Consider the following 12,846-nt stretch of genomic DNA (forward strand, 5'->3'; position numbering starts at 1 on the left):
CGTCAGCCTCACAGGCTCACATCAGTGCCATCCTGTCCCATTAACAGACCAATAAATGTTTCTCATGCCCCACAGAATATTGGGAAGAAGATGACATGCCAGGAATTCATCAATAACCTGGAAGGACTCAACGAAGGACAAGATTTCCCCCGGGAGCTGCTGAAGGTAAGACTCAAACACTTCTCCCAGCATTCCTCTGTGAGATCACGTGTGCAAGGACGCATTACATTACAAACCCATGTGATGGATACAGAAAACCTCAAAATGGAAATCAGCTTCTCCGGGTCCGCGGAGCCCGTGATATTCCATAACACACAATGCCGTCTACTTTCCCCTGCTTTCAGAAGATCATCTGATCCTTACTAATCAATCACCATCACCCTGATGTTTGCACACCTGATACAGGTTCAGGACCAAAGCGCTCTTGCCTTGGATTCATTAGTAATGCATGCTGTTATTGGAGACCGACAGGGGCGTTTGGAGGCTTTACCTAATGCAGCAGGATGGTTAAAAGTGAAAACTAAAGTAAAAATACAAATATAGTTTATAGTTTATGTACATTTTCAGATCTTGAGTTGTTTGTGATGGTAAGTAACGCTCACACAGATTTAAATGTATGCATTTGGCAGGTGCTAATCTAAAGCTTTCGACGTTACGTTGTTGTTTGAGCTACAGGAACAACCAAAGTAGCAGTAGATCAACACAAATGAATACAAACTGTTATTAAACCATAGTAACTAAAAACAATTTACAAGCTTTTTAAAGAAAAAAATAATGCCCTGAATTGAATTATAATCCACAAATATAACTTGTAATTTATTAAATGCATAGGAGGGTTAGTCACAGGCTGGCTTAAACGGGTGTCATATGTAGAAATGAGAAGGCCTTGTTATTAGCGACACCGGTGGCCGTTGAGTGAACTGCAGTCAGCTGCTTATTCCTCGCGCTCACGAGACTGAACGTGATTCAAGACCCTTATATACTCAGTACAAACTTTTTCGTTCTTTGTTTAGAAGTAAAAGTTAGAAATACCTTTAACAAACATCCCGACGCCGCCAACGATGCTGAGAGCGACGTTTAGATGAATATGTGCTGTGTGCTTTCCTCAATAACAAGATAAACAACAGCATGGCAGCGCTGAGAAACAGCAGTTCAGAAAGCATCTGATCATAGTGATGAGGATATGATTGAACCAGCTTTGAGATTCACCGGCATCATGTCGACAGACCAGGTCATTCAAATTACACTGTTACGATAGTTGATTATAAAGTATAATTAAGACTGTGGACTATATAGATCTGGCTATGTGAGACTATAGTTTGAATTAATTCCTTTTCTCTGCATGACACAGTACAGAACGGCTCTTTCTGCATTATCCTGAACATCAGCTTTCGGTTCATGTGTCACTGAACAGAAGAGGCTCTCAGGAGCGTAAACGTCACGTCCTTTAGATTAAAATCAGTCTACAGGCTTTCATACACACCCGAGGGACTCTGGGAAGGTCTCGGTTTCTTTCTTTCTTTGCCAGAGGATGCTTAGATATTGCCACTTATTTCGGCACATGGTCAGAATGTTGCCATGACCAAGTAAAAAATGTAGGTGTTTGTTTTGTTTGACCGAGAGCTGAAATTTGATGAGCAGTTTAATGCTGTAGTTAAGAGTTGCTTTTTCCAGGTTAGGTCTATTGCTTGTTTAAAGCCGATTCTGTTGGGAAACGATTGCAATGTTTTGTATGTAGGGTCCTGTCAGACCACTATATCACGCTTGCAATTAGATCCGAATGCTGAGAAAAGTCCTCGTATTTCTCTATTTTCGCTTCTCTCAGGGATTTCAGGATAAAATATAGACCTCTGCTGTATGTTTTTACAGCAGTGCATGATGGGATAGCTCCTGCTCATGTATCTGAGCTCATTGCTCTTCATCAAGCACCTAGGTCTTTACGTTCAGATAATAAATCATTGCTTCCTGTCCCTCGATCTGATTTGAGGTTAAAGGCCTGTGCCGTCGCGGGTCCGAGGCTTTGGAATAGTCTGCCTCTTGAACTTAGAGAGATCACATCTTTAAATGTTTTTAAAGCTCGTTTTAAAAATGCTTGTTACTTCTGCGCCTTCGAGAGGTTGGGCTAGTATCTGTGTTAGTAAGTTGTATGTTGTTTATATGTTTTATAAGGGTGCTCCGATTGATCGGCCGATAATTGCTTTGGGATGTGTGATCGGCGGTCTCTATAAAGGCCGATCCAGAAAAGCCGATCAGATGACGCAAAACTCGCGAGACAATTTTTTTTCGCCCTGGTAAAAATGGCTTCACCGGTTTGGCAATTCTACAACAGGGCTCTCAAGTGTCAAGCATTGAGCGTGACAGTCACTCATTTCGGTCTTTTGTCACGCTCTCCCGCCACACATTGTATTTCTAACGCTGAAACTATTTGTAATATATTTAATATGCCGCAGCGGCCAAAACTCTGGCCGCGCCGCTCTCACTGTGGAACCGGCATGAATCAAGTGCGTTTCCACTGGTGTTGTTCGTCGAGCTACACAATAGCCAATCAGAAAATAGCACTATTACAGTTATATCAAGCAAGGATACGTTTGTGTTTTATTTTGTGATTACACCGGAATGAATAGAGTCCGCAACGGCGATAGATTGAAGTGCGCGTCCGAGTGAAGACTGCGCGAGGCACAGAGCACTGTATCCATGACACTGATCGCCGCGGACACGAGCGCGCAGCTTGAGTTCAAAAACACATTTTAGCGCTAGATTTCTTATTTAATAGCGAACTAAATGAATGATCTGCTAGTTAACTGAAGATGTTTTATTTATTTATATTAGCTACATGGTGGGACAGACTTCACTGGATCTAAAAAAAATCAGTCTAACCATAGATGTGACCAGTAGTGGTGGCTTTCTATGGAAGCAAATAAGAGACATAACTATTTGAAATTTAACAGCCACTGAATACTTAGTTTTGAAATATTTTATTTTGAAAAACCTTAATCTGAATTTATTTCCTCTGAATTCACCCCATTGGAATTATTTTACTTTGGAAACCATGTATCTGAATTTATCTGTTCATTTGTTTTGTTTAAAAACTTGAATTTCGATTTTAATATTTTTCAATGCTCACAAATTCAGATAAAAAAAAAAATCAACTTACAGAATTTCAGATAAAATAGATTCAGGTTGATCAAATTCGACTGCTCAAATTCAGATCGAAAAATTCAAGTTAAATATTCACATGGTAACATCCGGGCTACCCAGGATAGGAAAAACAGCTGAGCCTGTGTAGAGACAGAGCGTATTTAAGCCACGCCCAAAGCGGGGCGAAACAATCCAATCGTCTCCATTGACTTTGCATTGCGAGAGGCTGCCTCCTTATAATAACATATAACAAAAGACAGAAAAATGCATAAAAGCTGCTGTGTGACAAGGTGTTCAGCAAATAAGCTAAAAAAACACACAACAGAAATACAGTTTTATAAGCTTCCGAACCGGTAAAGCCAGCCTTTAAGGAGACAAAAGTAGATAGGCTTCAGGCAATAAGACGTGAAGCATCAGCATGAAGAATGGGTACATTTAATATATCTCCTCTTCTCAGGTTCACATAGGGTGGTGAAATAAGCAATCGACATGGTTAAAATTATGAATTTTTTTTTTTTTTTACAATATCATGTCGCGTTCCAGTGCTATATGGGGAGGCTGGGCGTAGTTCTCTCAGAGTAGTTCGAGAAATAGTTGCGCTCTTTCTCAATTGATCCACTTTTATGTCCTGAAAAACAAACCGTTTTTGGGGTCGACAGCGTATAAAAATAATTTCTGGGTTATTTTGCTTGTTTGCTGTACACCTTGTCTCACAACAGCTTTTAGACATTGTTTTGTTTTTTGTGTCATAAATGACAAGGAGGCAGCCTCTCGCAATGCAAATCAATAGAGACGGTTGGATTGCTTTCCCCCCGGTGTGGGCGTGGCCTATCCTGGGTAGCCCGGATGTTACCATGTGAATATTTAACTTGAATTTTTCGATCTGAATTTGAGCAGTTGAATTTGATCAACCTGAATCTATTTTATCTGAAATTCTGTAAGTTGATTTTTTTTTTGTATCTGAATTTGTGAGCATTGAAAAATATTAAAATCGATATTCAGGTTTTTAAACAAAACAAATAAACAAATAAATTCAGATACATGGTTTCCAAAGTAAAATAATTCCAATGGGGTGAATTCAGAGGAAATAAATTCAGATAAATGTTTTTCAAAATAAAATATTTCAAAACTAAGTATTCAGTGGCTGTTAAATTTCAAATAGTTATGTCTCTTATTTGCTTCCATAGCTTTCTTAATCTGTTTAAAATAATTTTGCAAGGGTCCTTCACACACACACACACACACACACACACACACACACACACACACACACACACACACACACACACACACACACACACACACACACACACACACACACACACACAAAAGGTTTCTCTACCTCTCTCTTCCTCTCTAAATGCCCACAAAATCTGACTAAGCATCCCAGAAAAAAGCAAAGTTATAGATGCAGATATGGAAGTTGTTAGTTTTTTTTTTTTTTTTTTTGCTGTGCACTTTACTCCCTGTGGTCCTTTAGGTGTATTAGAAAAACTGATGGCTGACTGACTCAGATTAATTTTAAAGCTAAATTTAAAGACTCAGATGTTCTGTCTTTTATTAATTTTATTTTATATTCTACAGGAAAGTTGTATGTCAAGCCCTAAGCTGCTCCCAATAACCAAGCTGCTATGTTAATACATGTTGCTTGCAAATAAATACACAGGTGTCAATTCATGATGCATTGTCTTCTCTTAAATGTAATACTTAATGTACATTGTTGTTAAATATAGTTTAATAAGTAATGCTACATGATAAAAAGAAGTCTTCAAATAGACCCTGTAATCGGTAGGGTTGGGTACCGAAACTCGGTGCCAATAGGGAACCGGTTCCGACGTAAACGGTAGTAACCAGACCGAATAAGAACGAAAATTTCGGTGCCTGATTTCGGTGCCTAACTTCATTAGGCACACACGCGCGCACACACACACACACACACAAGGTCTCTCGCTCGCTCTCTCTCCGCCGTGCGTGTGCTACACAGTTTGGAGCACAGTTTCTTCTGTCTCGCATGCGCGCTCTTTCTCACAAGGTTTGGCTGCATTTCACGTGTAAAATTACGTGTCAGAACGCCCTCTGGGTGTGCCGATAGTCTGAATCCCATATAGAATCAAGCCAATTCATTGGCTGATGGCGCGGGCGCCGCATCGACGCACTTACGTCGTCATATTATGTTGGCGCGCGCGCGCCATCTGCTCCTCAGATTTCTCTGCCGAAAAAGGAAGCTGGTCGGCAGCGCGAGGAGCTTGGCAGCGTCCCGTTCCCTATTGAGAGATATGTTACACCAGTAACCAGAGATGTTCTCTTTCATAGGTTCACTCAACGCTGCGTAGCTAAGAAGCAGTGGATTTGTAGGCTGCTGTATCACGTGCCGTTTGAACTGACGCGCTACAGCAATCTGTCACATTTCAAAGAGCCAAAACGTTATTTATTGTGTGAATCTTGTAAAAATATTGACAGAATCTGACAGCTGTGGATTTGTTCCATATCAAAAGTAACCTTCTCTGTCTTGTCTGTCAGTGTCCTCTTTGTCCGCGATTTTTCTGTGTGAAAAGGGTCATTTGCGTGAGTCTCACGGTCAATGCGTGAGAGTTGGCAGCTCTGCCTGCTAGTAATCTCTATTAATCTCCAGTATTACATTGTTTGATACAATATTGTTTCATTTGATATTATGTAAATATGAATTTTTATTTTATATTGGTTTTATTATTACCATATGTTACTTGTATTTATATTGTTTAAAGATTTAAGTTAATAGTGTGTCCAGTTTGGCCCTGTAAATTAAAGGGTATTATTTTTTGATAAAGTGTGTGCGGTTTCATTTTCTTAAGTACCGATTTAAGAACCGTTTAAGCACCGGAACCGTTTAAAAAATACCGAGTAGGTACTGGAATCGGATAAAACCCAAACGATACCCAACCCTAGTAATCGGTGATCGGGTGATACAGCTTCCAGTAATCGGCGATCGGTGATCGGCCCCAAAAATCCTGATCGGAGCACCCCTAATGTTTTATGCTGTTGATTGTACAGCACTTTGGTCTGCAGGTGCAGTTGTGCAGTGCTTTATAAATAAAGTAAAGTGAAAGTAAAGTTTCAATACAAACTGTTCTCAAATTTGCAATTAATACATGAAGTCCTACACTGCATGCACCTTCTAGGGACACTCAGCATTTACAGTCTGTTACTTGAGGGAATATCATTTGCCAGTTCATGACGAAACATAACACGAGTGTTCAGATGAGATTAATCGTAAAAGCAATACCCCGTTATTGGAAGGCTATTCAGATGTCTACTGGAAACTGATTGGGCTTTGTAGGGTCACTCCCCCTTTTTTGAGGTGGTTTGATTCCCCGTCAGATCTGTGGCCCTGCTGCGAGACTATCTTTGTCCCATGATGCCTCTGCGATGTCCGGTGCTGGCACAGTCCCTGCCGCTCCATCAGCTCGATCAGCCACAGGCCGAAGCGGCCCGCACGGACTCCGGCTCCAGCGAGTGTGAGCTGCCAGAATCAGTGCACACCCCCCACTACCAGCTCTTCCACCCCTCTGTCCCGCTTTATTAAAATGAAGACACTTCACACACTAACAGAATGTGTATGTGTATTGCATGCTTAATAACTTGGCAGTAACTTCAGTGCGCACTTTATATGACGTTATGTAAAGCTGCACCAAAACTGAGTGCCCTTGCCGAGCGTCTGTCGTGGCTGTCCTCTGCCAACTCCATGCGACGCCTGCGTTCATGAGCTGCTCGCTAAGATGGCTAATGCTTCTAAAAGAAGTCTCTTCTGCTCACCAAGGCTGCATTTATCTGATTAAAAAATACTAGAAAAAACTAATATTGTGAAATATTACAATTTAAAATAACTGTTTTCTATTTTAATATATTTTAAAATGTAATGAGTTTTCAGCATCATTACTCCAGTATTCAGTGTCACATGATCCTTCAGAAATCACTCTAATATGATGATCTGATGCTTAAGAAACATTTATGATTATTATCAGTGTTAAAAACAAAAAAAAATTCAGGATTCTTTGTTGAATAGAAAGTTCAAAAGAACAGCATTTATTTGAAATCATAGATGTCTTTTTTTGTAACTTTTGATCAATTCAATTCATCCTTGATGAATAAAAGTATTGATTTATTTTCTTTCCCCCCAAAAAATAAAAAATAAATTCTTACTGGCTCCAAACGTTTGAACGGTAGTGTATAATGTGGCAAAAGCTTTCTATTTCTGATAAATGCTGTTCTCTTGAACTTTCTATTCATCAAAGAATCCTGAAATAAAAATGTAAATAACTGCTTTTAACACCAGTGTTGGGAACGTTACTTTAAAAAAGTAATTAGTTATAGTTACTCACTACTTGTTCCAAAAAGTAACTGAGTTAGTAACTGAATTACTCTATAATAAAAGTAACTCGTTACCAGGGAAAGTAACTATTTGCGTTACTGTTAAAAAAAAAGTTGCTACGGTATATGTCAAAGAATTTGGATTGTTTTTTTGAGCAGTTTTCACAAGTCAGTTGAAATGAGTTGAACAGACAGGTGTTTGTACGTAACTTTCGATATTTATTGCACGTCGACAGACAGCAAGAGGTTTATCCTGCACCTCAAGTATGATCTTTGTAAGAAAAGTAAACGGTTACACCATATAAAGTGCATTTAACTCTAGCGAATTAAATCAAACTCTCACAACCTGAGACAACTGGTCAAGTTAACAACCTGTACTTCCAAGTGTTTTGTTCACAACAAAAGTAAACTTTTAAACTACAAATTCTTAATTAAATAAATCAAACTCCCAATGTCAGACAACAGGTCTGGTAGACATTCTGTACTTCAAGTATTTTCTTCAAAAGTAAACAGTTAAATAATATAAAGTGTGTTTGCAGTAACTGTAGCAAATTAAATAAATCAAACAAACTCTAACAACCTGAGATAAATAGTCTGGAAGACATAGGCTGCTGTATTTCTTTATCTTCATTAAAAAAGTAAACAGTTTAACAAGATGGAGTGCTTTTAAAGATTGAACTTTAGCTCCTAGATATAGCTGTATCTATATATAGGGACACGTTTGTGTGCATTTTATTTTGTGATTTCACCGGAATGAATATAGAGTCTCCGCAACGGCGATGGATTGAAGCGCGCGTCCGAGTGAAGACTGTGCGCGCCGCGAGCCACAAGAGAACAACAGTATCCATGACACTGATCGCAGCAGCACGAGCGCTCAGCTGGATCTCAAAAACAACAGATTTAAGCGCTAGATCTCTTATTTAATAGCGAACTAAATGAATGCTCTGCTAGTTAACTGGATATGTTTTATTTATTTGTATTAGGTATCCGTTCTATGACATTAGTATATTTTTTACTAACCGTATATTTACGTATATTGCGTCGTTGTACCCAGCACTTCTGAAAGTGCACTTCCGAATGCGTCTCTGTCCCCCACACTTTTCAAACCAAACTGACGCCCATGAATCAACGCATAGTAACGCACCGCATTTCACGTCCAGTAACGTTAACGGCGTTGTAACGACGGAAAAAGTAATTAGTTAGATTACCCCGTTACTGAAAAAATAACGTCGTTACCTAACACCGTTCTTTTAAACGGCGTTATTCCAAACACTGATCAACACTGATAATAATCATAAATGTTTCTTGAGCATCAGATCATCATTTCAGAGTGATTTCTGAAGGATCATGTGACACTGAAGACTGGAGTAATGATGCTGGAAACTCAGCTTTGATCACAGGAATACATTACACTTTACTATATATTCACATAGAAAACAGTTATTTTACATTGTAATAATATTTCACAATCAATCTTTAATCAAATAAATGCAGTCTTGGTGAGGAGAAGAGACCTATTTTAAAAACATTAAAAATCTTACAGATCGTAAACATTTGAACGGCAGTGTGTGTCTTTTTGATGTTAGTCTGGAGAAGTCTTGTAATGGACGCAGATGATCTTGTCTCGGGTGAGCTAGCTCAGTGCTGGGAATGAAGCATCTCTGCATCTTTGGCAGACGTGCCTCGCTCATATTGACGTATCAGGCGATCAGACAACTTTATTACGATCTGAGAGTGCAAGGTCAGAATCATTTAAAGTTGTTTTCAGCCCATTTCAGTGACACACTCTGAGTGCAAGGTCAAGTTTCCTGTAGTGTGAGTCACTGTCTTGTTTTCTGCAGTGAAATCAACCTGCCAAAACTCAAAATATATTGATGGCTTATATTGTCCTTTCATATTTCTAGGCTGGCGTCTGGAGGAACTGGCAGACTGAGGCTCATAGCGCCTGTAGCAGAACTCAATGCTTCATCTAGGGTGGGCAACCATTCGTCGCATCCAGAATAAAGGTTTGTGTTTGCGTAATATGCGTGTGTGTACTGTGTATGATTATTTTGTATATGTAAATTCACACACACATGCATGAATATATTTAAGAAATATTTGCATGTATATAGTGTATATATTAGGGGTGTAACGGTACACAAAAATCACGGTTCGGTACGTACCTCGGTTTTAAAGTCACGGTTCGGTACGTTTTCGATACAGCAAAAAGAAAGAAATGCCAGAGAAATTTCTTATTTGTTGAAAGAAAAAATATTTTTAAATAACTGAGTTTTCCTACATCTTGAAACTTTCAGGTTTATAAATGGGGGTCATCTTTGAACAAATAATGTTTTGGTCATCACATTAAAAATAACATTTAAATATATATATATATTTATATATCATTTGAGTTTTGAAGTGCTGGGAAAAGCTGTGTGAAGTACTTGAAAGCATTTCACTATTGCAGCCAAACTGGTTACAGTTAGTGTTACTATATTAAATCCATGGTGAATGTTGCTGGTCTGTGGACTTAAAGCCTATAACTAGTTCATTCACGGCACAATGTTTCTCCTGGTGTCCACGTCAGGGCTGTTTGATCTAATAGAGATCTACGGTAATAACGGAGAAATGTGAATGCTTCTCACTCGATCTCGCAGCGATGTTATTACTTCAGTGGCGAATTCAAATGTTTTCTTCACTGGATCTCTTAGCGCTGTGTAGTAACAGTGTCGCTTGATCGAGATCGGCTCGCGCTGCACAGATGTTGCTGGTCAAACGATCCGTGAAGCACAATATAATGGGTAGCGCAGTTTCGTTCCGCTTTCATTGCGTTTGCCATTTGATGTTGCGCAACGTTGTGGTGATCGCGCCAGCGCGGATTTTGTCGGCAAGAAAAATGGTCCAAGGAATCGTTCGGTTTGTATGCGTACCGAACCGGAAGCCTCGAACCGAAACGGTTCAATACGAATACATGTACCGTTACACCCCTAGTATATATATATTTATATTATATATAAATAACACATTTTTCTTAAATATATACATGCGTGTGTGTATTTACATATACAAAATAATCATACACAGTACACACACACATATTATGCAAACACAAACTTTTATTTTGGATGCGATTAAGCGCAAAGCCCTAGTTTATTTATTTGCATTATTAAGCCATAATTTTTATTTATTTCATGTGTCAGTATCTTAATAGTGGCTGATATATATATTTTGGGGCCATCAACTTAAGCGATTAATTGTATAAATGATGCAGAAAGACACTATTTATTTTTTTATTTATAACTAAAAATAGACAGGATGTCTAACACAAGTAGTTATTTGCAGTTCTTAGAAATGTACTCTTCTCTTTGTAGAATCAACACCTGGAAAACAAGCGAGTGTATTCATCTTGATCATAAATATAGTTTTTAAATATATTAAAAGGTATAGGTAATTTTTTTGTTTAAAGCTCCAGTCCGTAACTTTTTTTTAAGTTAAAAATAATCCAAAATAATTATATTAAAAAAAACGTATTCTGCCAGTGGTCAAAACTATCTGCTTGCCATAGCTAGATTCAAAACGGTTAGCTTGTAATAATGATTTTAATTCCAGTGGTACTGGTGGGTTTCCGCGGGAAATTCGAGCATGTCTTTGCGTCATGACGTCACACCCGTACACATAAAGAAGGAGTTCCGGCTAGCCGGCTGTACTGCGCGTGACGAGATGTTTAGATGTATAGGCTTTTCTCGCAGCACTTTACATTATTAAACTCATGGCATCCAGAAAGATCCAAACAACAATCATCAGTGTCAACTGGAGATTCAGCAGTTATAAAACCCAAAAGACTTCGTACTTCGGATTTAAGGTGGCTAGAGAAAGAGAAAGAAACCGTTTCATGCGAACACAAGGATTTAAACATCGGCGGGGCTTTTGAAAAGTGCGTGAACTCCGTGTTTTGGAGGGGTTCGAAACGGAAGAAGAGACGCTTTTTTCTGCTGAACAAGTAAGACATTTCAATAGTTCAATCGTGTAACAGTACGTTTTCTTAATTCACACAGTTGTGGAGTTTCCTTTGTTGTGCCTTTCTCGTTTTGCTATTATGGAGAATATGAATTCTGAACTACACAGGTAACCATAAAACACATTAAATTTAACATTAGTCACGCAATGCTGATGTTGTTAACATGAACAATTTGAGAACAAAGTAGACTATAATTTGCACGGTTGCTGTAAATCGCGTTGATTAAATCTAACAAAGCTTATCATGTCGAATGTTTTTTCCCCCTTAGATGGTCAGAACAAAAATGGATTTTACTTACTTGTTCAGAAGACATTTTCTTATGAAAATTCTTATGTTGGTCAAACTTTCAAAAAGTGAATCTGTGATTCTGTATGCCAGTATCCACACAGCGCGGTGACTGACAGCAGCACTCGCCTCAAAGCACTGTGTTCATCCGCGCTGTTTCATGCCGATTTACAACCCACGTAAAGATGATAATTCCACGAATCACTGCAGTTACAGATTTCGAACAGAGAGATGGCGACAAAGAGGAAAAGTTACGGACTGGAGCTTTAAATGTGTCTGAATTGGTAATTGATAAACATCAATAAAAAAAAAATATGCTTTGATCTTTTGACATATAAGAGGTCATTCTACTATAAAAAATACCACGTTTTCCAAAATTATCCTCCTGTGTCCAAGCTGCTAAAATCAGTAGTTTTCTACTTCCTCCGCACTATGGCAGATATTAGCATCTGACCACAACACGTCAACTCCCGCTTTACCTTATCAGTTCCTTAGCCCGTCCAGCATTACATGTGCATGTATGCTTTTACCCAAGCCATTCCCTTCCTGTTGCTGCGGGCAAGCCAAGACGAGCACCAGAGACAGTGTTTCTGGCAGAGGGTCGGGTGAGGTGGGAATGAGCATGTTTGCACATTTGTAAACTGTATTTTAACTGTATTGTAACTGTAATTTATTGATTAAAGGAGTCATAACCTAGTATTACCTTGGATACCCACGCTCTATTATAGTCTTTCAGGCCCTTCTAAAAAAGAAAAGTGGAAAAAAAAAAAAATACAGAGCTCCTCTGACCCTTATTTCTGAATGCATTATTGTCTCGCGAGATCTGATGCGATATTTTGGCTGTCGTGGACGGTCATTTTAATAATGCAAATGAGGGGCGCGTTGATTGGTGGCAGGAAGGATGGGGCTTGACACCACAGTTAACTTCAGCATATCATTCCAAAATGACATCATGGCGCAAGTTGTGAATGAACCCGACCTGGCCGCGACCTACGGAATTCAACCATATATGTTTGAGCCAGACTCTGAACCAGAGCTGGAAACGGAAGATATAGAGTCAGTGGAAGGACGTCTAC

General features: G+C 38.9%; 1 protein-coding gene across 6 annotated transcripts in view; it reads left to right on the top strand.

Moving 5' to 3' along the window:
* The window catches only part of psd3l (pleckstrin and Sec7 domain containing 3, like), a 146,494-nt gene that overhangs the window by 81,270 nt on the left and 52,378 nt on the right, over window positions 1-12,846 (top strand). For all 6 annotated transcript variants that reach the window (XM_056265554.1, XM_056265552.1, XM_056265555.1 and 3 more), the window contains one exon: window positions 76-165. In XM_056265554.1, coding sequence (XP_056121529.1) covers window positions 76-165 — 90 coding nt within the window. The remainder of the gene's footprint in view (window positions 1-75; window positions 166-12,846) is intronic.

The sequence above is a fragment of the Rhinichthys klamathensis genome, unplaced genomic scaffold (genome assembly GCF_029890125.1).
Source record: "Rhinichthys klamathensis goyatoka isolate OS25496 unplaced genomic scaffold, OSU_Roscu_1.1 h1tg000236l_1, whole genome shotgun sequence".
Taxonomy (NCBI): domain Eukaryota; kingdom Metazoa; phylum Chordata; class Actinopteri; order Cypriniformes; family Leuciscidae; genus Rhinichthys; species Rhinichthys klamathensis.